This window comes from Struthio camelus, chromosome 25 (assembly GCF_040807025.1).
Source record: "Struthio camelus isolate bStrCam1 chromosome 25, bStrCam1.hap1, whole genome shotgun sequence".
Taxonomy (NCBI): domain Eukaryota; kingdom Metazoa; phylum Chordata; class Aves; order Struthioniformes; family Struthionidae; genus Struthio; species Struthio camelus.
Genome location: NC_090966.1, coordinates 7718600 through 7740079, shown reverse-complemented (window position 1 = coordinate 7740079; position 21480 = coordinate 7718600). Strand labels below are relative to the sequence as shown.

At 61.6% G+C, this 21480-nt stretch overlaps 4 protein-coding genes across 12 annotated transcripts in view; all 4 read right to left on the bottom strand.

Moving 5' to 3' along the window:
• Positions 1 to 583: 583 nt before the first annotated feature.
• On the bottom strand, positions 584 to 7345 carry COASY (Coenzyme A synthase). The gene is made up of 9 exons (XM_068919197.1): positions 6709 to 7345; positions 5440 to 5654; positions 4762 to 4893; positions 4346 to 4535; positions 3655 to 3719; positions 2731 to 2815; positions 1969 to 2066; positions 1731 to 1877; positions 584 to 1168 (listed from the first exon to the last, which is right to left on the bottom strand). Exons 1-9 carry the CDS (start codon positions 7343 to 7345, stop codon positions 1112 to 1114), a joined length of 1626 nt encoding a protein of 541 aa, XP_068775298.1. The 3' UTR covers positions 584 to 1111.
• A 434-nt stretch (positions 7346 to 7779) lies between these two features.
• Positions 7780 to 9504, bottom strand: HSD17B1 (hydroxysteroid 17-beta dehydrogenase 1). 3 transcript variants are annotated; one of them, XM_068919233.1, is made up of 6 exons: positions 9288 to 9504; positions 8945 to 9106; positions 8536 to 8715; positions 8335 to 8428; positions 8064 to 8247; positions 7780 to 7989 (listed from the first exon to the last, which is right to left on the bottom strand). In XM_068919233.1, the coding sequence occupies exons 1-6, from the start codon at positions 9382 to 9384 to the stop codon at positions 7834 to 7836; spliced, it is 873 nt and encodes a 290-aa protein (XP_068775334.1). In that variant the 5' UTR covers positions 9385 to 9504; the 3' UTR covers positions 7780 to 7833. The 3 variants fall into 3 exon arrangements, with proteins under 3 accessions (XP_068775334.1, XP_068775333.1, XP_068775332.1); XM_068919232.1 differs by having other exon boundaries at positions 7781 to 7989; positions 8945 to 9145; XM_068919231.1 differs by having other exon boundaries at positions 7789 to 7989; positions 8335 to 8715; positions 8945 to 9504.
• A 517-nt stretch (positions 9505 to 10021) lies between these two features.
• Positions 10022 to 14238, bottom strand: NAGLU (N-acetyl-alpha-glucosaminidase). The gene is made up of 6 exons (XM_068919229.1): positions 13838 to 14238; positions 13567 to 13714; positions 13283 to 13429; positions 13019 to 13104; positions 12499 to 12755; positions 10022 to 12218 (listed from the first exon to the last, which is right to left on the bottom strand). Exons 1-6 carry the CDS (start codon positions 14236 to 14238, stop codon positions 11002 to 11004), a joined length of 2256 nt encoding a protein of 751 aa, XP_068775330.1. The 3' UTR covers positions 10022 to 11001.
• A 2248-nt stretch (positions 14239 to 16486) lies between these two features.
• Positions 16487 to 21480, bottom strand: part of ATP6V0A1 (ATPase H+ transporting V0 subunit a1) — a 32583-nt gene continuing 27589 nt past the window's right edge. For all 7 annotated transcript variants that reach the window (XM_068919414.1, XM_068919412.1, XM_068919415.1 and 4 more), the window contains one exon: positions 16487 to 18322. In XM_068919414.1, coding sequence (XP_068775515.1) covers positions 18229 to 18322 — 94 coding nt within the window. In that variant the 3' untranslated portion in view covers positions 16487 to 18228. The remainder of the gene's footprint in view (positions 18323 to 21480) is intronic.

Here is a 21480-nt window from a genome sequence, read left to right as displayed (position 1 = left end):
ACAGTGGCTCTAACACTGGCACAGTGGCACCAACACAGCACCGTGCAGGGACCCCAGCCCGCACAGTGTAGACCCTAGCACAGCAGGGAGACCCAGCACAGTGCAGGGAGCCCAGCATGGCCCAGGGACCCCGACCGCTGCGCGGACAGCAACGCTCCCCATGGAGGAAGCAGGCCGGCGCAGACAGCTTGGGGCTCAGCTGCCTCCAAGTGAGTCGAGTCCAACCCCAACCCTGCTCCTGGCTGGAGCCAGAGGCCTCCAAGATGCATGCGAGGGGCACAGGGGGAAGGCTGCCCCCTGTGCCCCTGGGACACGAGGAGCCCCACAGGGAAACGGGGAAAGAGGCAGCGACAGGAGGGTGGGCATTGCCTCCGGGGAAGAGGCGCAGGCAGCAGCAGCTCCGGCCAGAGCTCGGGCAGGGCTGGGGATCGGGAGCAGCTCGCATGAGGGACACTCGCCAGAGCGAGCCGCTTCCCCCCAGTAGAGCTGTGAGCAGGGCACGCAGCTCGGGAAAGAATTCAGCCTTCTCGATAAGACTAGGCAGGCCTGGTAGCGGGGACAAGAAATACCACAGACACAGACAAAGAGAGAAAATGATCTTTTACTGTCACACACGTACGGGGTTCACAGTGCCCAGAACCACGCAGGTGCAGGGAGGCAGGCCGGTCTGGACACCGGACAGGACCAGCAAACACAGCTGCGCTTGTGTCCTCCCTGGACCTCCGCAGCCCAGGGCCTGGCAGCAACACGTAGAACTGAGTCTGCAGATGTGCCAAACTGAACGGCCCAGCCCTTCGGCCCGAGGGCTGTTGCACCCACTCCTCCGGCTCTGCGCGATCGAGTCACTTCCCTAGCAGCGCCCCGCAGCAGGAGCTGCTGCCCGGTTGTGCCCTCCTGCGGCAGCGCAGCAGGATGTCTCCCCCAGCCCCTCACCACTTCGATTTGAGCTCCAGCGCTGCTGCGCTCCTCCTGGCCCGCACCCTGCTTAGTGCTGCTGGGCGATGCCAGGACGCGGCCTGAGCGAGATCACTCTACTCTAGCCACAGGTCCCATCAGTGCTTGATCTGCCCATGCATGACAGTAAGGGAGAGTCAAGAGGAGAGTGGTGCACTCATTGGCTCTGGTCTTGGCTCATGCGCTCCTGCAAGAGGGCCCAGGCCTTCTGCACCTGCCGAGAACAAACCAGGACAGTACATCCGAGTGAGGGAGCGGGAACCCAGCTGCAGCCAGGCCAAGGACAAGGCAAGTGGCACCAGCACAGAGGCAGGAGCGACACATCCCACAAAAAGAGGTCTCACTCTCTCTCTTCTTTCCATGTTTACAACCCCACATCCATCCCCTACGGACATGCGGCCGGGCACAGTGCTGTTTCCCAATTCCTTTACATTTGTAGGCTGCCAAGACAACCACCTTTCCAAAGATTTCCCTCTTCCCCCCTAGCAGGAAGGAAACTGAGCAGCAGCAGGAAGGAGAAGCCAGCTCGTCAGCAGTCCCCAGCTCTGCAGGGTACCTGTCACAACTCTCCTGCCTAGCCCAGACGCAGCCGCACTGGGGAGCAGAGCTGATCCAGGCCTCCAAGGAGGCCCACCGAGTCCTGCCAAGCCACAGCTTTCATGGGACAGGACCCCCATCACTGTCTTTGATGGACCGTGAGGCTTGGGCCCCCTTCGTGACCTCGAGGTACACCCCACCTCACCAGACACTTGTGCAGCAGCCGGCCCAGGGCTCACCTGCTTGCGGGTGACGGCCGGCTCCCACAGCGTGCACAGCACAACATGCGACTGCTCCACCCTTTGGCTGTTGGTCATCTGGCTCTGAAGCCTGTTTTGAGCAGCCTCCTCACTCAGCCCATCTCTGTCCATGACACGCTTCAAGGCCTGGCAAGACCAAAGAGACATTCATGCGCTCAAAGGGGAAGTTGAGAACAAATCACGGGCAGCAAGCAATGGGCAGAAGGGGATCACTCACCTCCTTCTCAGGGATGATGGCTGTCCACACCTCGTGGACCATGTCTTTCCAGCCAGCCTCCAGCAGCACGGCAGCGTCCAGCACGCACACAGCCTTACCTACGGAATGAGGCTATTCGTCATCGTTACCTGGCAATCGCAAGGCAGCACAGCTACTCCTTGGCGCTGTTCAACCCAGCTGGGCCACTTAGGCTTGCAGAGTCACAGGTCCCTGCAAACTGGCAGCACCAAGGCTTTACTGCTGAGCCAGAGAAACCCATGTGGAAAAGAAAGCTGCAGGTAGTGGCTGCACTTGCTTAACAGGTACATCTGGGATGGCAGGACCCTTGACGCAGCAAGCCAGTGCCTTCAGAGAAACATCTATCAAGCTACCAACAACATCTCCAAGGAGTGGGAAAAATCTTGCTCCCAGAAGCAATATACAGCCCGCTTCCTACTGGGACGTTACACGAAAAATGAACTTAAAAGTCTTTTGGGAGAGAGAAAACAATCTCCAGCCTATGTTAGAGTACAAAGCTTGAAGTAAGTCTGTTCCAGTTGCTTGCCAAACTGAATTGACAGATTTGCTCAGAGATGTGCTAGTACCAGTGAAAATCCCCAGCAAGCTCCCCAGCAAAGAACAGGGGGTTTTGAGCATGGGAAATCCCCACACTGCTGCCAGAAGAGGCAGGTTCCCCTGCGGCTCAGGGCTCGTGGTGTGCAGCACACCCCAACACACATCCCAACTCCCACGTTCGTACTCCAGTGGGAGCATCCCAGTTACCTAGAGCATCTGCTTCCTCAATTTTCTTCTTGACCATCTGGGCAATCTCAGGCCACACGATGTCTGTGAGACACTTCAGTCGCTCCTAGGAAGGAACCATGATGGGTCTTGAGTTATTTGCTTTCAGAATTCTGGGGTAACAAACAAGTGAAGTGTTGGTGGCAGACGGGCAATCACAGAGGGCACCAAGAAAGGACCTGCTAAAGCACCTCATCCAAGTCTATCGCATGCTTGCTAAGTGCAAGGAGAGAAAGGGTCCACACTGGACAAGAGGGCTCTCACACCTACTGAAAGGGTCAGGGCAGTTTTTCCTCCTCCTCTCCTTGCTCTGCCAGGCATGGCAGAATCTCAGCCTCTACTGCAAGAGGCACTTGGCAAAGATCTTCCCTCCAAGGGAGCGAGTTCCTCGCAGGGCAGCATCCACACAGGACTTGTCAGTCAGAGAGAGGGATGCTCTCTGTCATGCTCCCTCTCTGCCTCAACCTGAGCAACCCACAGAACTGGAGTGAAACACCAAGCGTTGGTCTAGCCAACAAAACGGGAGAGCAGAGGCTCATGTCACTGAGCCTTACTTGGAACGAGCCCAAGTTACATAATGGTCACAGAGTACAGGCTACGTGTACGCCAGGGCTTTAGCTCAGTGACGGGTGAAGGACGTGCACCTGGCGGAGAGACTTAGGGCCTGGGAAGCAGCAGTTGCCAGGGGTGAAAGAAGTGTGTTTTGCACGGTTGCTGCCTCCACTACAGGGAAAGGATCTCTGTGTCCTGCCCTGTCCACACATCACTGTCCAAGCAAGCTTTGCCAGAAAGTACAGTCAGGAATGTGTCATCAGTTCAAAGGGCTAAAAAATAAAAAGCCTCAGCACAGAGGAAGAGTCCCTCGCTCAGCAGATTAAATATTGACATTCTCTGTGCTCATTTTACCTGGTTTCCAAACACTTTGGCCCCAAGGACTTTCCTGTTAATCGTCCCATCTTCATTCAAGATTTCTGTAAGACAAAAGTGGAACAGTTTTGAGGAAGAATGAATCAAAACTTCTTTGTGGTATGAGTGGGCCCATCAGCCAGACAGAGCAAACGGACTCCAACAAGAGACTCAAAGGGACCTAGAAAGGAGGTCCAGGATCTGCCCTAGGTTCTCTTCATATTACTCCAGAAAAGGACAGTGAAGAGCTTTTCCTAGACATACAGTAGCTGAGTTTAGTCTTTCAAGCCAACCAGTTTAAAGTAGTTCTGCAATAGGCAGTTTCCAGATGATGTCTAGAAAACAGTGCTTGGCCCTGCTCCAGGCCCAGCTATCAGCAACTTAACTATAAAACGCAATCTAGGTGCTGTGGAGCCAAATGACCTACAGCAAGGACGGCACAGGCCAGAATGGCGTCCTGGCCAGGGAGCTACAGACGCTGCTTCCTAGACAAAGACACCAATAAACAGCAACTTGGGGATATGACACTGACTCCAGTCACAGCTTCTGCCAAGCCTGCCGGCCTGAGAAGCACAGCTGAAGTCTGCATTCCCATAGAGAGGACAGAGATCTGGATCTCAGCCATTAGGGGGACGACACGCGCCTCCCTCCCCTGCTCCCCAGTCTTCCCTGTAGACTTCATTTGCTCTACCTGGTCCAAACATCGCCACCACCTGCTCATAGGCAGGGCCACCGGGGACGTATACAGCATGGCCCAGCTTGTCAGCATCAATGAGGAAAGCTCCAAGGTCTTCCAGGTATTTGGCAATAGAGGTTTTGCCACTCCCCGTTCCTCCAGTCAGGCCGATCACATACGGGCGAGAAGGCAAGGCAGGGTTTTTCTAAGGAAAGAAGAGCTGTTGTCAGGAGACTGAGGGACCGTAGGCTGTGGTGGTGAAGGATCCCTGTAACGTATTCTGGAAAAGGTCTGGAGAGAAGCATGGAAGTTTCTGGCCCTGTAGAGCGGGTGCTTGCTCCTCTGTGGGACCATGTACACGAAGAGGACAGCAGGAAGGTAGTCCTCTGAAACGTGCCCCTTCTGCGCCAGCTCTCCAAGCGTTCTCTTACCTGTGGGGGCTGCAGCAACGTCCCAAGCAATCTCTGCCGGAGGCTGGAAGAACTGATCTTCTCCTCTTCATTCTCACTGTGGTAAGGGTCCTTCACCAAGAGGATCTCGTAGAGAGCCAGCTCGGAGAGCCCCTGGCAAGAGAGCGCATGCCAGAGGGCAGTGAGCCACCAACCATCGTTGGACACAGCAGAGCAATGGGGGATTTCTGCCCCTGCCAGCAGGAACCGAAGGTTCAGCCTTCAGCTCCCCAGAGTTTCTGCAGAAGGTCAAAGCCTGAATGAAGCAGTGACAACGAGGTCTTCCCTGGCCACGGCTGTCCCCAGCACACCCACAAGGCCAGCTCTGTCACCGCAGAGGAGCGAATTCTCTGCAGCCAGGAGGCGAAAGGAACCCACAAAGCTGCATGCCCGATCCTGACTCTGCTTGTGCAGTTTGTGGGGTGCCGGCAGGTGCGCGCACAGGCGTCACGCCATCTGCGCAGCACTCACCTCCGGGCTGCTGCGCGCTGGGGCGTCAGGCAGCAGGGGCTGCCCGTCCTCCTGTCCACCCCAGCTGATGCAAGCTCCCTCACCCAGGCCCCGTCTCCCTGAAACCAGATTTATCCACGCAAAGGAGCCGGCAGAGGTGAAGAGAGGGCAGGGAAGGGATAGCCCAGCGGGTTGCTGGAGAGGCATTACGTTTTCAAGTCTCTTCTTGTTCACAGCCTCCCCTCCTCTGCGAGTTTCCTCACTGACTACGATACACTGCAGCTCGGGGTCCGTTATCGATGGGCCGTAGGGGTCCTGCAGAGGCACAATGTCATAGTGCAAGGAGGGCTTCACGTCCAGCAGGAACTCGCGCAGCTTTGCCACCCGCAGCTCATAGGGCTCGATCAGCTCCTTCAGGACCTTATCTGCAGGGTGCGAGGAAGGCGGAGAAGCAAGAGGACGTTCACTGAACAGCCTGCGGCTAACCGGGGGGAGAGCGATGGGAGAGGAGAACCGAGAGAGGGAGACAAAACCCTTTGGCAAGTTTTGGAAGCCTGTCCTCCCCGGCTGCCCTCTCCCCCACCGCTCAGCACACCTCCCTAGCGCTGAAAGGATCCCACGTCCCCCGGCTGTCCCCCTGTCCAGACAGCCGTGCTCCAACGCTTCTGCTTTCTATCAGCGAAGCAGCTTCTCTGCACGAAGTAGCAGCGAAGGCGGACAAGGGACTCAGCCCTGTCCCGCTGGACGGGGCGCGTTCAACAGCAGCCGGCACAGCGTGCCCGTCCCAAGGCTCGGACGGCACCGGCGAGAACGAGCTCTCCTCCCGCGGCTGAGCCGGGCGCATCGGGCCTCCCGCGCGGGTCCCGCTGCCGGACGAGGGGCACGCCAGGCCCCACGCCTCCCGCTTGCTGGTGAGAGCGTTCGGCCTCGCCGGTGGCAGGGAGACGCGCCCCATCGGGGGTCTAACCTGCTGCAGGGACCCCCCGCGCCGCAGGGCTCCCATCCCGCCGCCGCCCGAACACCCCGGGGCGGCAGTCTGCCCTTTCCCGGACGGCGCCGGCCGAGCCCTGGGGCTGGCGGGGCCCCGTCGCCCTCGCCCCCGGGGCTGTCTCCCCAGCCCCAACGCAGGGAACGGCCCCGTTTTCCCTGGCCGCAGCAGCGTGCCGTGCTGTCCCAGGGGCCCCGGCCCCGCAGCGGCGCCAGACGGGTCCCCCCCGGTCCCCCCAGTGCCGGCGGTGGCCGCACTGGTCTCCCCACCCCCCCGTCCTGGGCCGCCCCCCCAGGTCCCCCTGTCCTGGCGGCCGTCGCCCTGGTGCCCCCGACCCCAGGGGCTGGGCCGAGCGGCCCCCCGGCTCCCGCGGCCCCCCGGCTCCAGCGCTCTCGCCGGTCCCCCCCGTCGGGGCGAGGGACCCCCCGGGCTGCGGCTCTACCGGGAGCCCCGCTGGCCGGGCCGGGCCGGGCGTCCCCGCGGGGACTCACCGCGCAGCAGGGCGCCGTCGGCCACGCCGGCCAGGAGGCGCCGCCGGGCCAGGAGGCAGGCGGCGCTCAGCAGCAGCCGGTGCGCGCTGTGCAGCCGGTCGAAGGTGCCCCCGACGGCCACGGCGGGGAAGGCGGGCAGCGCCGCGCCGTCGCCGCCGCTCGCGGGGGCCGGGTCGCCCGCCGGCGGGCCGGGCTCGGCCGGCAGCAGCTCGGCGGCCAGGCGCGGCGGGCAGCCGTAGGCGGCGGCCAGGGCCCGCAGGCAGCTCCGCGCCGCCTCGGGCTGCCCGGCGGCGGCGTCGCCCAGCACCACGGCGGGCGGCCGCGCCAGGCGCTGCGCCCCGCTCCCGCTCCCGGCCCCGGCGCCGCCCACGTGGCCCAGCAGCACCCGCACGTCCAGGCCCCGGTGCGCGTCGGCCCCCGCGTAGAGCGCGGCCAGGGCGCGCAGCAGCGCGGCCGAGGCCGGCACGGCGGCGGGGGACGGCGGCGGCGGCGCGGCCAGGCGCAGCCCCGGCGCCAGGTGCACGTAGAGCGGCCCCGCCACCAGCCGCGCCGCCGCCGCCAGCAGCGCGGCCGCCCGCCGCGGCACCGCGCCCAGCGGCGCCGTCAGCACCAGCAGCCCCGCGCCGAACGGCGGCATCGCCCCGCCGGAAGCGCGTCACGCCGCGCCGGGGGCGGGGCCGAGCCGCCGGGGGCGGGGCGGGATCGAACGGCCGGGGGCGGGGCCGAGACCTCGGGGGCGGGATCGAACGGCCGGGGGCGGGGCCGAGCCGCCGGGGGCGGGGCGGGATCGAACGGCCGGGGGCGGGGCCGAGCCGCCGGGGGCGGGGCGGGATCGAACGGCCGGGGGCGGGGCCGAGCCGCCGGGGGCGGGGCGGGATCGAACGGCCGGGGGCGGGGCGGGATCGAACGGCCGGGGGCGGGGCCGAGACATGGGGGGCGGGACCTACCGGCCGGAGGCGGGGCCTCAGCTGGAGGGGGCGGGGCCGCACCTGGCCCGGCGGCTGCGGCAGGAGCCCCGAGGGCCCCGGGTGTCCCGTCCCCGACGGCGCGGCGAAGGAAGCGGGAGCCGCGCCGGGAGCACGGGGGGTTTATTAGCGGGCGGGCGGGGGCCGCCGCCGGCCCCCTCTAGGCCTGGTCGCCGCCGAAGACGAAGGCGCGCACGGCGCGGAGGAAGTCGGAGCCGTCGGGGCTGGCGAGGCGCAGGCGGGCCAGCGGGGCGAAGCGCTGGGTGGTGACGCAGCGCAGCGGCGGGCGGGGGCTGCACAGGGCCTCCACGAACACCTGGCACCGGCGGGGCGTCAGGCCGGGCCCGGCCGGCCCCCCGCCGTTCCCCCCGCCGCCCCCCAGCCACGGACCTGCACCACCTCCTCCACGTCCTGGGCGGCCTCGCCGAAGAGGCCCTGGCAGTGCCGCAGGTAGCGGCGGTAGAGGCGGCGCGTCTCGGCGTCCAGGCCCCGCAGCTCGGCCCCCTCGGGCTCCGGGCGCCGCGCGTTGGCCAGGAAGCTGGTGTTGACGGGGCCGCACTCCACCAGCGTGACGCTGCGGGGCGGGAGGAGCCGCCTCAGCCCGGGCCGGCCCCGCCGCGGCCCCCGGCCCCGCCGCGGCCCGCGGCCCCGCCGCACTCACTGGACGTCGAACGGCTGCAGCACCATGGCCAGGCTCTCGCACAGACCCTCCACCGCGAACTTGCTGGCGCAGTACACGGCGTTGAAGGGCACCCCTGGGGCAGAGCAGCGCCCTGAGAGCCGGGCCGCTTCCCCGCGGGACCCGGAGCCCCGCGGCCGCCCCGGCTCCGCGACGCATCCCGCCGGCCGGGACCCCCCCCACCTTGCAGCCCCCCGATGCTGCTGGAGACGACGATCCTCCCGGCCCTGCGGCGCTTCATGGCGGGCAGGAAGGCCTGGATGGTGCGGACGGCCCCGAAGAGGTTCACGTCGAAGACGCTCTTCATGGCTTGCTCGGAGCAGGTCTCCAAGGGGCCCATCAGGCCCACGCCGGCGTTGCACACTGCCAGGGCACGGCCCCGAGCCCCGTGAGCCGCGCCGCCCCCCTCCCGCCTCCCCGAAAACGCCTGAAATCAGGACTGTGGGGCCGTTGGCTGCTGGCGGGGCCAGACCCTGCACCCCCGGCTCCCGCCTCCCTGCCCAGCGCCCGCGCCACCCCCGGCCCTGCGCGGGGCACCCCTGGGAGCGAGCGCCCGACGGTCGGGGAAGGAACCGTGCCCGGCGCCCCTCACCCAGCGCGTCGAGCCGCTGCCCCTGCAGCCGGCCCGCGGCCTCGGCCAGCGAGCGCGGGTCGGTGACGTCGAGCTGCAGGACCTCCAGCGCGTCGGCCCGGCAGCCGCCCAGGCGCTCCCGCAGCCGCTCGCCCTTGGCCAGGTCGCGCACGGTGGCGTACACTGCGGGAGAGAGCACGGCCGCAGGCAGCGGCGGCGAGGCTGCGTCCCCCCGGGGCGGCCGGACCGGAGCCGAGGCTCATCACGAGCCGGCGCCGTGCGGCCCCGGGGAGACCCTCGTCCACCGCCCCTCGCCTCCCTCCCCTGGGCCCGCAGCCCCTCGGGCGCCGCCTCACCCCTTTACCTTTAAACCTCTGGGCAGCGTCGGACGCCAGCCGCGTCGCCAGCGCCAGGCCGATGCCCGAGGAGCAGCCCGTGATCAGCACGGTGGTTTTCTCCATCGCGAGGCAGTGCTGGCCGAGAGGGTGCCGCTGTGCTTAAAAGGGCTGGAGGGGGGGGGGTCCCTCCCTCCCGGGCCGCAGGGTGTTTTGTCTGGCGGCTTATCTCGGACCCTCCACCCACCTCCCCTGCCTGTGCTCGTGGCCCCCTTTGCCTTGAGGCTCTCCCAGGTGCCGAGATAAGGACCGCGAGGAGCCAGGACCCCGCTGCAGGCCCCTGGGGCTGCGGCTCTGGGCCACAGGCAGAGAGACAGCCCCAGGGCTCCCCGCCAGCTGGGAACAGCCCCAAACCACACGGTGCCAGGCACCCACCAGCGCCCCTCGGGACAGCAGTGCCCTCTGCTCCCCAGGGCGGGGGCTGCGGCGCTGCTGGAAGAGGCCAGCGCTGGCTGCTCGTGCCCCCTTTGCCTCTCTGCATTTTCTGCATGCCTCCGGCCCCGGGGCAGCGCTGCCGGCGCGCAGCAGGGCGGGCAGCCTGCTGGTCTCTGGCACGGCGCTGCGGCCGCGATTCCCAGCCAGCTGCGCTCAAGGCCTGGCCCCACACCTGGCAGGCAGGCCTGGGCCCCTGCTCCACAAACCTGGGGTCTGAGAGCTGCTCCGCTGCCCCTCCCAAAGAAATCAGAGGGGACAGAGGCACACAGGAGGTCAACAGCATTCAGTGCCCAGGCCTTTAATTGCTCTGCAGGCTGGAGTCCCAGCAGCGCTGCTCGTCAGCGCCTGCGTCCAGCCCCTCTCCCGGGCAAGCACGCCGACGTGCAGCCTCTGCCCGAGTCCCCAGCGGAGTGGGGGAAAAGGCACAGAAAAACCCTGGCCTGAGAAGCAGAGCCCCAGCGTCTATAAAAAAAAGTCTGTAAAGTGTCTCTTTCCTTCTGTACAAAAGGCACAAAATGCGGCAGGGGGCTAGCCCGACGTCCTCAAGGGTCGCGCTGGCCCAGCAGATGATCGCAACACAGCTCCCAGCAGCCGCCAGCACAGGGAGAGCCAGCAGGCACGAGCCACGGGGCTCAGGCCCGCACCGGGGGGCAAAGCCAGGTCCCCGCCACCCCCCCAGACAGGGGCTGGCTCTGCTCAGCCCCACTGCTGCTAGGCCTGGTGGCAGCCTCTCTGCCAGCGCTGCCTCCAGCCAGCAAGCCAGGAGCCCCGGGGCAGAGACGCACGTGGCCTGCCATGGCCCTCTGTCCGTCTGTCCAGTCCCAGCTCCCGGCAAGAGTCCCGCCGGGAGAGCCGGGGCAGCAGAGCCCTTTCTCCATGCCTGCACCTCTGGTTTTTGTGGTTGTTGGTGAACCAGCTTCACCCTCCTGCAGCTGTGACCTCCTCGCTGGGACAGGCTTGGGGCAGCCAGGCAGGGCTGGCAGAGAGGGGCGCACAGCACCACGCAGGACTGGTCCTGGGGCACACACAGCTTGCCCCACACTGGCCACCAGCCCCCTTTGGGGCTCATCCTGCCCATGCAGAGGAGACAGCTTGGTGCAGCCTTGCTGGGGGCCGCTGGGGCTCTGGGGCTTCATTCCAGCATCACCGGACACACGGATCAGGCAAGGGGCTGCGGGAGCCTTGGCATGTGAGGACACAGGGTCCCTGCCCCCCTCCTGGGGGAGGCTCCAGAGACACAGCCTCCACTCACGCTGGTCCAGCCCGGCCCCGTCGCATGGCACTGGGGTAGTATTTGAGGAATATCTTCTTGGAGATCTCCAGCGTGTCCCCAACAGGCACTGAGGGGTAGCGCTTCTTGTTGTAGATGAAGCCTCTCTCTACCTGGAAGACAGCCTGGTTGAACTGGTCCTGGTGGAAGGGGCTGCCCGAGTTCAGGCTCTCCACCAGGGCAGAGACAAAGAGGCTCCAGCGCACCCCGTAGTAGTCCAGCACCAGCCCCCCCAGCTGCTTGTTGGCGTAATCCAGGATGTTGCCGTTGGGCCCCCACAGCGTCACCTGGTTCCGGGCATTCAGCTCGTACTGCTCCGCCTCCCTGTCGCTGGTGGCCACGGCGCGGGCGCTCTCCAGCCACCGGCCCAGCAGGAAGAGGCTGTGGCTGGACAGGAGGCTGTCGAGCTCTGGGAGCAGGTCGTAGACCAGCACGCCACCGGCCGTGAGCAGGTCCGGCAGCGAGTGGCTCTGGAAGGCCTGTCGGATGCTCAGGTAGTAGTCGCTCACCAGCTGCTGAGCCGCCTGCCGCGTGACATCCACCAGGTCGTAGCTGAAGGTGGGGCTGGAGCCCAGCTCCGCGCCAGCGCTCAGCAGCAGGCGCCATGCCTCGTACACGTCGCTCTTGTTGTACCAGACCTCGGTGTCCATGTGCAGGGAGGGCCGGCGTACCAGCGGGCTGTGGTTGTGGTTGACGCAGACCCCCGTGCAGTTGTACACACTGCGGAGGAGGAGCTGCCAGGCACTGGCCGCCGCAGCATTTGGGGCACCGTAGCGGCGCTCAGCGTAGCGTGCGACCCAGCTCGGGAGGTCGAGGGGCTCCTGGCGCCAGCCCAGTTCGTTCATCAGCTCGTACACCATGTCGTTCTGCTCAATGCCCTCAGGTGCCAGCCCAGTGCCCACCATGGTGGAGTTGGGGAAGCGCCGAGCTGCAAAAGGGCCGTGGTTGATAGCCTCCACAGTGCCGAAGAGCCCGTGGTTGCCACCAAAGTTGTGCAGCATGCACCAGATGAAGGGCTGCCCGTAGAAGGACTCTGTCCACTGGTACACGGGCTTGGACTCCGCGAAGAGGTCGAGAACAATCATCCTGCCGAGGGGCACGCCGTGCAGCAGGGCCCGCACCTGTGCGGGCTGCCAGAAGTCCGGCTGGTGTTGGAAAAGCCAGCCCTGCATCAGCCACAGCGCCTTGGGATCAGCTGGGGACGGAGGCACAGGCAGTGAGGAGCCAATTCGGGCAGACAGCCTTCCAGAGCCCACCCATGGTGGCCCCAGCACAGCCAACAGCCTGCTTGCAACCCATTGTCACAAACTGCCCCTTTTACAGAGGACTTGGCTCTGCACAAGCGCAATCAGCTCAGTGCTCATGTGGGGCCCTTCTGCTCTGCCCCACAGCTGCCACCCACCTGGCCCCAGCAGCACAGAGCTGCACAACCAGCACCTGTTCTCCAAGCTCAAAGCCCCCCAGCGCTGACCCACCTCCGGTCATGGACCTGAAGACGGCATTGCTGACCCTAGAGAGGTACGCAGGGTCAGAGGACAGTGGGTTCATCTCGTTGAAGGTGTCAGCGCTGTAGATGTGGTCTGTGCCAAACTCCTTGATCAGCTCCTTCAGGAAGAGGGTCCCAATGACCTGGAACATGGGGTCCTCAGGGTCCAGCAAGTAGGTACACGAGTACGTGCAGTCAAAGTGGCTCCAGCCCCCGAGGCGAGTGGCATTCACACGTGGGAAAGCCCTGAGCCGCAGGGGAGAGACAGGGATGAGAACCAGGACGAGAACTGCGCACCCCCGTGAGAACGGGGCAGCATCCCAGGGAAACTCACACTGGCATGGCAGGGTGAGGAGCCGCGTGCACAGCCCCGGGAGCGCCCCGCGGAGCCAGTCCCTGGCGCAGCTGGGACGGCACAGGGAAAGGCACAGAATGGACACTCAGCAGGAAGGGAGCTTGAAGCCGGGGCTGAACTGCCTCTCAAAGAGCACGTGCGTGGTTGTACCTACCTGAGGATCCCCTGGGGCACATGGCCTGCAAAGGCCGGCAGCACCGTGATCATCCCCAGCGAGCGCATCCTCTCCAGGACCCTGTACTGGGAGGAGAAGGAGGGAAAGAGTAAAGGGAGAGGAAACGCTGTCTGCCTGCTGAGCACTGCTGATGCCAGGGGAAGGAGGAGCGAGCCCGGGGCCTCCTCGAGCGGTCTCGGCGTCGAAGAGCAAGGGAGCGGGGTCACACTGGTCTGCCCCGGCTCTGCAGCAAGCCCCCGGTACCTGCACATAAAGCTGTTTGAGGTGCCAGGCCCGCGGCAACGGCCCGGCCCAGCCGTGGAGGTTTCCCATCCGGTTCCACGCCAGGAACGCCGGCCCCGTGAAGTACTCGTCTACCTCCGAGTGGTTCAGGCCCAGGGAGAGGTACACCTGCGGCCGGCGGGGAGAGCAGAGAGAGGCAGCTGAGCGCGGCCGCCGGCACGGCACGGCGGGCCGCCCGGGGCGGCGAGCGCTGCCCCCGGCTAGGGGCAGGCAGAGGAGGGACCCGCGCCGCCGAAACACTCAACCCGCTGCCAGACCGCCTCCTGCCCCGCGAAGGCCAGCGCCAGGTTGATGCCGCTGAGGGCCATCCAGTCGATCTCCCGCTCCCAGCGCGGCCAGTCCCACCAGGCGTACGAGTAGCTCTGGGCGCAGGCGTTCTGGTAGTAGCGGAACCTGGGGCGGAGGGGCGCGGGCGGCTGAGCGCGCCGCCGCCCCCCCCCCCCCCCGGATAGGGAGGCGCGAGCAGCCCCCGCCGCCCGCCGCCGCTGCCCCGGGAGCCCCGGGCGGCGCCGCTACCTGCTGGGGCTGGCGGCGCGGATCTCGGCCGGCACCCGGGGCAGCGGGTCGGGCAGGCGGAGCTGCGCCCCGGACCAGGAGAGGTGGCAGCCGCAGAGGTCGCGCAGGTAGCGGTGGAGGCCGGCGGCGGCCGCCACGCCGCTGGAGCCGACCACGGCCACGGCCACGGCGGCGCCGGGCGGCGAGCGCACCCGGTAGCTGTCCCGGCCGCCGGCCGCCAGCGAGCCGTCCACCGACAGCGCCACGGCGGCGGCGGCCCGCGGGCCCAGCAGGCGCCGCGCCAGCGCGCGCACCGCCGCCTCCTGCCGCGCGTCCTCCGCGCCCGCCCGCACCGGCGGCACCGGGGCCCGGGCCGCCGCCAACATGGCGGCCAGCACCGCCAGCCGCAACGGCGCCGCCATGACCGCGCTCCCTGCCCGGACCGGCCGCGCGCTCCGCCAATCCGCGCCGCGCCGCTGCGGGGCGGGGCCGACGCGGACCAATCAGCGCCGGGACACGCCCCCGACCGGAGCGCAGCATAGCGGAGCTGACAGCGGGCGGGGCGGGGCCGGGAGGCGGAGGGCGGGGCGTGGGGAGGGGGGGTTGAGCGGGGCCAGTGCCGGGGGCGGGGCCAATTCCGGGGGCGGGGCCAGTGCCGGGGGCGGGGCCAGTGCCGGGGGCGGGGCCAGCGCCCCTTCCCTGCCGCAGGTGCGAGGCCGAGGGCTCGGCCCACGATGCCGCGTGGTCCCCGCCGGGCTGGCGGGAGCTGCGCCTCTCCCGACCCGTTTCCCGCGAGCGAAGCGGGAGGTCGAGCTTTCCAAGCAGGCCAGCGCCTGAGGCCTGCTGGCTCGTGGCACGTGTGACCGCGAGGCCCGATGCCGCTGCGTCCGCCCCAGGGTGCGGCGTTCAGGCGAGCTGCGCTGCAGGCCCGGGGCATCTCCGTGGATGTAGCAGGATGCCGGCCCTCCGGCCGCTCCCTCCGCAGCCGTCCCTGGGGCCGCCCTGTTTCAGCTCCGGGCCCTGCATGGGGCAGCAGGTGCGTGCGGCAGAGCCCAGACACCACTCGTGACACCTGTGAGCTCGCGGCGAGCCCGCCTGGGCTGCTGGGGGTGGGCGGCTCTCACGTCGACACCCCCGGCTGGCTGGGGCACGCGGAGAAGCGGCTGCTCTCGGGGGTGAGCGGCGCGGCGGCAGCTCCCGAGGCGCTCAGCCGCGAGCCCGTCGGCACGGCCGCCGGCGCTCGCCCCGGCCGGAGCCCTGCAGCCCCCGTTCGCGCCCCAGGGCCGGGGCCACGGGGAGCGGCGCCGGGGGCCGCTGGGCGAGCCCGCGTCCCGGGGCTGTCAACGCCGCGCGCCCCGGCTGGCACCGCTCGCCCCATTGTTCTGGTTTGTTTTGACAAATAAAGGATTAAGTTTTCGATCTGGAGCCGGGCCGCCCCGCGGGCGACGCCGGGCTGGTGATGGGGATAGCGCCGGCGCTGGCAGTTCCTTGTGGCTTTATCGGGGGATCCAGCCGCTCCCCCTCCGTTGCCCGCGCTGGCGGAGGGATGGGGCTGGGGGACGGGGTTCAAGCTCGTTGAGCCAGGGGAGGTGACACCGTTTCGCTTCTCGCCCCGCTCGGGGGAGCAGCAAACGCCCGGGTGGTTCTTCCTCTGCCCCGTGCAGGCTCTGGCCTCCTCCCGGTGAGACCTTCAAGGAGGCCAGAACACCGGGGCAACACAAATACCAGGTTTAACGAGGGCTGGCGTTACGTTTAGGCTCTCCGCAACGCGGCGAGGCAGGTTTCCCGCGGCCTCCCCGTCCCGGGACGCTCGGCCTCCGCGGCGCAGCGGGTTGTGCTGCCGTCGCGCTGCCCGCTCGCGGCCGGCACCGCACGCGCGGGGGGCTCCGTGCCCCGCTGATCCCAGCAGCTTCCCCGAGCAGCGAGGGCGGGAGCGGCGCGGCAGCCCGAAGGGGGCAGTGCGAGCCCGGCGCCTCCGGCCTCCGCAGCCTCCGTGCTCCCTGCCCTCCGGCCGGCCGAGGCCCTGCTGCCCTGCAGCGCGGGGAGAAGCCAAGCAGAAACATCTCGGTTGCACGCCAGGAGCGGTGCACGAGAGCGGGGCGCAGCGGGGCCGGGCAGGGGGAGCGTCCCCTGACGCGGCTGGCCAGGGGCAGCAGCCGGGAGCCCCAGCCCCGGGGGAGGCGCGGAGGAGGCTGCGCGCAGCGGGCCCGGGGCTCGAGCCTGCCTCCCCCTTCTGCCGCGGGCAGAGGCTGCTCCCAAAAACATCGGGGGACTGGAAAATTATCTGGCTGCGAGAACTTCCAAAACAGTCCCCCCCCCCCCCAAATCTCCCTTCCGCCCTGCCATGCCGGTGGAAAGATGCTGCTGCAGCTCGGCCTTGCAGGAAAGGCTGAGCGAAGGCGGCCCTCCCCGGCGGGGAGGTGGTCCGCGCGCAGGGCCTGGCTGGGGTGCCCACTGCCCGGGGACACCTGGAGCAGGACAGCGGCCCCCCGAGGCAGGGCCAGGATCCCTTTCCGCTCTAGTCCTATCGAAAGGGCGTCCATAGAAAACAGGGGGTTTTTTTTGGGCTGTGCTGTGTCAGATGGGAAAGAGGCTCTGCTCAGAAACGGACTTCAGGGAGCAATGGTCAGAGAGCATAGGGGATGGATGACAAAAGAGAGGCCACACCGCTTGTAGTACAGTTAATTTAATTTATATAGTGACTATCAGTAACGCATTTTACCTGGGTAGCAGGACTGGTGTCACTGCTCCACCTGCAGACTACTTTTGATTTTGTCTTTCATTTTGAAAACGTCATTGTAAACATGCAGTGAAGTCTGCCTGTAAACACAGCGGTTACCCAGAAGCTGCCAAGCGCAGTACCAGGATCCCCTCGGCCCGTGCAGCTGCGCGGGACAGCGGGCACACCGCTCTGGGGCGCAGCTGTTCTGCCCTAAGTGCTAACACCCATCTTTCTCATGTCATTTCAAACAGCCTTGCATTGCGTGACATTTCCTCTTCAACTCCAGGTTAAGATGATTCTCATTATGTTCTAATTTCTCTTACACAAATACTATAGATCCACTGCGACAATTAGACAGGACAAAGTTGCACACAACACTAACACACGCACCACTGCTCCCACCACTACCCCAAATTGGGGAGGGCAAGCAATTATTCACATCTTGCACAGGAGAAAAAGCAACAGCTACGCTGGAGAGATACTACTGAGACTCCATTTCCATAGAGACTATTTTGGCAAGACTCAGCCTTCTGTTCTCCCTTAAAGGGCTTCTTGGACAAGGAGAAAATTGCCATGACAACAAATGTCACGAGTATCTCCATGTTTGCAGTAACTGTTTGCACTGAAGTCAAATCTGTGTGGACATTACTTGGATATTCCCGAATCTCTAGACTTTACAGCCTCAGGGTTTTGGTTTTAAACAAGAAAACCAAGAACTTCCACTGCCACTAGTGGGATACCTGAGACAACAGTTCGCAGCTGAGAGTTCTTCCCTCCTCCGTATCATCATAGCTAAGAATTATGATATGGGCTTCCTTCCAGCTACCTACAAATAATCCTCCATTTAATTTGCAAAGAAAACTTATAAACAGAGATGTAGCAGGCAGCAGGCTTTCACTGCTGGCCACAGGGCTTTGTCTGGGATACGAACATGTAGGTGCACAGTTAAAGGAGCATCTCATCTCTGTGGAGGAAAGGAACAATCTTTTCTGCAAGGAGAACCCAGGCAAGGGAAAGATGCTGCCCCTTCATCACAGCTAACGGAGAACCACCACAGGAGGCTGAATCCTCCCCCTTCAACCTGAATCCCAGCAAGGGATAAGACACTGCGTTTTTGTCAAATAAAAACATTGCACGTGTGGAAGGGTTGGAGGTAGGAGAAGCATGCCCTGGACTGCGAGCTGCCCAGTGCTCATGATTTGTTTAGAAGCTGAGACAGGATCCACGTGTAAAACTCCCTCTCCCTGCCCAAAAACCCCACCAAAAAAAAAAAAAAAACAACCCCAAATCCAAAACCCCTTCTCCCCCCCTGAGCAGCAAGCTTTATGCAAACTGAAGTTGTTATGCCTTTTTTCCATGTGTTTTTATGCCCACTCAGCCATAGCTGCATCTTTCCCATACTGCTGATAAGCCTGCCAGGAAATTCACAACATGAGAAATACACTATTACACAGCAAATCCAAACACTTCATGCACTTAGTATCTTCAGTGGTAAACTTAAGGAAAGAAAAGCTTTGATCCAGTGTCACTCATTACCAAAGGATGTCAAAGCTCTTGGCTTTGAAGCTCCATGGTAACACTTGAGTCTGCTGCAATAAGTTATTTTCACTACAGGAGGATTACGGGCAACTGAGACACGTGGGACTAATCACAAAACACAAAGTTTAACACTGCTCAAGCTGAGGCAACTCTAGTCGTCAAATTTTCCTTCACGGATGGTATCAAATGAGAAAGGGAGAAACTTGAATCCAGTGCCAGTGTAGAACTTGTTCTGGAATTCAATCCTGAAAGAGAGGGAAGAGTGATTATTCATTAAAAAGGCAGGTCTCAGATGTGATTTAGAGATTAGCAAGAACTCCATTAAAAAAAAGTATCTGTGTATTGACTACAAAAAAGGTTAAGCAAAGCTTTACAGGGAAAAAGCAGTATTAAAACGTAATGCATCTATTGGCACAACAAACACATTCCCGTTTGATGTTTCTTGAACGGAATAGAGGAAGATTGTTCAGGAACTTTGATCCCACCCTCCCGCCAGGGGCAATGAAAGGGCAACAAAAAAAAAAAAGGAGGAACTCCCCATCTGCAGTATCATTTAGAAACACCTAGAAGCATGCAGCAGGGCAACGCGTTTCCTATGAGATCAAATTACTAAAGTTTACATTTTAGTTATAACAAGCCTTGATTGTATGATGCTGTGCTCAGACTTCCTCCACCAGTTACTTTTGTTTATTTACTCAAGCATATTTGGTTTATCCCCGAATGACTACTTCTGCAGAGCTAGGGATGTGCATATTGTCTCAAGCTGAACGTCAACTTTGCCTTGTTTGCTTGCTTCCCCTAATGAACTAAGCTTAAAAAAACAACTCTGGAGAACTGCCCAATGGTCAGCAACTGCCAAATAGGGAAGTGAAAACATAATTCCATGTTTCACAATAAAAACAAGCACAGTGTTTCCCTGAGGCTCATGAGAACCACTTTCCATTACGTGGTCCACTAAAAAAAAAAAAACACAAACAAGTCTCTGTAGGAATCAAGCAACAGCAAATCTTACAGAAATTCTGAAACAATTCAGGATAAGTAATTTCATGAAATGTAAAAAGGCATATCTGAATTATTTTTTTTCCAAATCAGGAATCATGGCAAACTCCAAAGCTGCTGGTATTTCAGCTGGCAAATAGCATTTTCCCAGCAGAACTCAGGAGTGAAAAACAGCTTTTTCCTAACGTGTTCTCCAGTCTGTTCATGCAGATAAGCACAGAGGTCCTTGCAGAGGAATCCCTAGAATGAGCAGGATTTTCCATGGGGGAGGAAAGGCTCCTTGCCAAGACACTCCAGTTTTTCAGGAAGCCTGACAATCTCCGTAAGTATCCTGTGACTGACTATTCTGTACGCGAAGGCAAATAGGAGGGAGAGGTTGGGTATCTGAGTCACACAGCACCCACTGCAAATGAAATGTTAACCTGGTGATTAACTGTTCCAATATAGGCTGACCGTGACATCTCAAAGATCCTTTTGGACACAACTGACCACAGCTGGATGTCCCAAGCTCAAGAGGAGGCTGTTGTAACATTAGGGAACTAGTGAAAAAGTTTATTCAACTAAATGCTATGAACTAAAGATTCTGGGTGCTTTTCCTGCAATTGTCTGCAGGTACCCCCAGAACCCAAGGTCCATTTTGTTATCAGTCACTGGCTACTCGTAGAATCACCAGCTATCATGTTTACTGGCTCTATTGCAAACTTTGTACTCTCTCTTTCATTAGTGATCAAGTTCTGCAGAAGATTTACTAGAGAGTCAGCACTGCAAATAAACAGACTGGAAAACTTGTTGGTAGTTTGCGTTACAGAAAACACATTCTCCAGTTGTTTTGTATTCATAGTTATTTTAAGGTTTTGTTGGACTATAGATGCATGGATTTTTCCAGCCAAATAGAATCGCAGAATACCCACATTGCTTGGAAAACTAGACAGCTCACAGTCCCATTTGAAAGCAACTGAAGAGCCATTTTTTGAACAGGAAATCTGATTTTCGTTTTGTACAACTGCAAATTCCTGCTTGGTACTGTATTCTTAAATGAGCATGTCGATGCCTTAGGCAGGCAGTAATTCAGAGTGCACCTTAAGAAGGGTAGCCTCGAATACCCCTTACAGCTACAAAGTGATTGGTGTATTTTTGTAGAGATTGTTGTAGTTACTCTTTCCCAAAAAGGACAACTGTGCTTCATATGCTGTATGGTGGGTCACTCTGTCCTATCCTTACAGGAGACAGCCTTTTAAAGCAGCAGCGTGCCGTTATGGTCACATTAAAGATAAGCCTCAGGCTCATGACCTTTACAAAGCAAAATAAGATTCTAGCAAGTGGGTGGGGAGTGGGGCCTTACTACTCCCACCTCTGCTCACTGGATTCCCAGCAGGATGCAACTCCAGCACACCCACGCCTCTCGGAAAATAATACTCCCCCTCCAGTGGCAGAACGCCAGGAGCTTTGCCAGGGCAGAGGAGGGCCTGCCTGTTTGTTAAGCTACAGTTCACTTCTCAGTTTACAGCTGAGAACAGCCATCCACGCAGCACTGCATAATTGCTCCTTTTTATTTACTCTGCATGGTCTTTTGAGCTTTATCACATTTGTTGTATTTGAAATCTATTCTAAGGTCACTGTGCAGACCCACAGAACCCTCCAACTTTGCCACTCAGAACAAAACAGGCATAGTGTGACATTTCCTGCCTTCAACACTGCACATCATTGCACCTAACGCTGCACAGTCGAAAGGACTGCTTAGATCTATTTCACTGCCTCAGAAGAGCTGAGTGCCTCAGCACATCCTGTGGACGTTTATGGATCAGTGGCAGGCTCAAGCAATGCATGATGAAGAAAAATCATGTTTATATATGTCTAAAATACAGCCACAACCAAAGTACACACATCTGCCAGGGAGCTGTTCTTGAACACAGGAGGGAGGGAACAGACCAAAGTCTTTAGCAAGAGCAGATGAATACAGTTCTCCATGCTTACCAAACCTACACTGCTACATGGCTGGGAACCATGCTGAGCACATGGATGGACATGGCTTTCATGCTAATTCTGAAGCAAGCTGGAATTTCCTATTAAAGCCACTTCTAACCATAGTGGGTCCCTCCAACACTTCTAGAGTATAGAGGCCTTCTTATACTCCTACCACAAAAGCAAAAGCTGTGCAATGCCCTGTTCTGTAGCTTGAACATAACAGTGCAAGCACTTGGAAAAAGGTTAGCTGAAAAAGCTTATTGTACAGAACTAATCTCTTGCACTGAGGGATGGGAGACAGGCTGAGAGGCAGACAAACTCCTGGATAAATCTATATCATGATGGTCTTTCAGCCTCAATCTCTCTTGCATAGAGAAACATGAGCCCCAACACTAACTCCTCTGTGAATTAACCTGACTTGCTTTGTATTATGCATGCT

Coding starts and splice junctions, on each gene's coding strand:
- COASY (XM_068919197.1), bottom strand. CDS start 7,345: ATGCCGCCGTTCGGCGCGGGGCTGCTGGTGCTGACGGCGCCGCTGGGC. Junction 3,720..4,345: donor GGTGGCGATGTTTGGACCAG/GTAGAGCAAATG, acceptor TTTGTCTTACAG/AAATCTTGAATGAAGATGGG. Junction 1,169..1,730: donor CGGCCGTCACCCGCAAGCAG/GTGAGCCCTGGG, acceptor TGTTCTCGGCAG/GTGCAGAAGGCCTGGGCCCT.
- HSD17B1 (XM_068919231.1), bottom strand. CDS start 9,384: ATGGAGAAAACCACCGTGCTGATCACGGGCTGCTCCTCGGGCATCGGC. Junction 8,716..8,944: donor GCAGCGGCTCGACGCGCTGG/GTGAGGGGCGCC, acceptor GTGCCCTGGCAG/TGTGCAACGCCGGCGTGGGC. Junction 8,248..8,334: donor CTGCAGCCGTTCGACGTCCA/GTGAGTGCGGCG, acceptor CCCGCCCCGCAG/CGTCACGCTGGTGGAGTGCG.
- NAGLU (XM_068919229.1), bottom strand. CDS start 14,238: ATGGCGGCGCCGTTGCGGCTGGCGGTGCTGGCCGCCATGTTGGCGGCG. Junction 13,430..13,566: donor AGGAGGCGGTCTGGCAGCGG/GTTGAGTGTTTC, acceptor CGCCGGCCGCAG/GTGTACCTCTCCCTGGGCCT. Junction 13,105..13,282: donor TCAAACAGCTTTATGTGCAG/GTACCGGGGGCT, acceptor TTCTCCTCCCAG/TACAGGGTCCTGGAGAGGAT.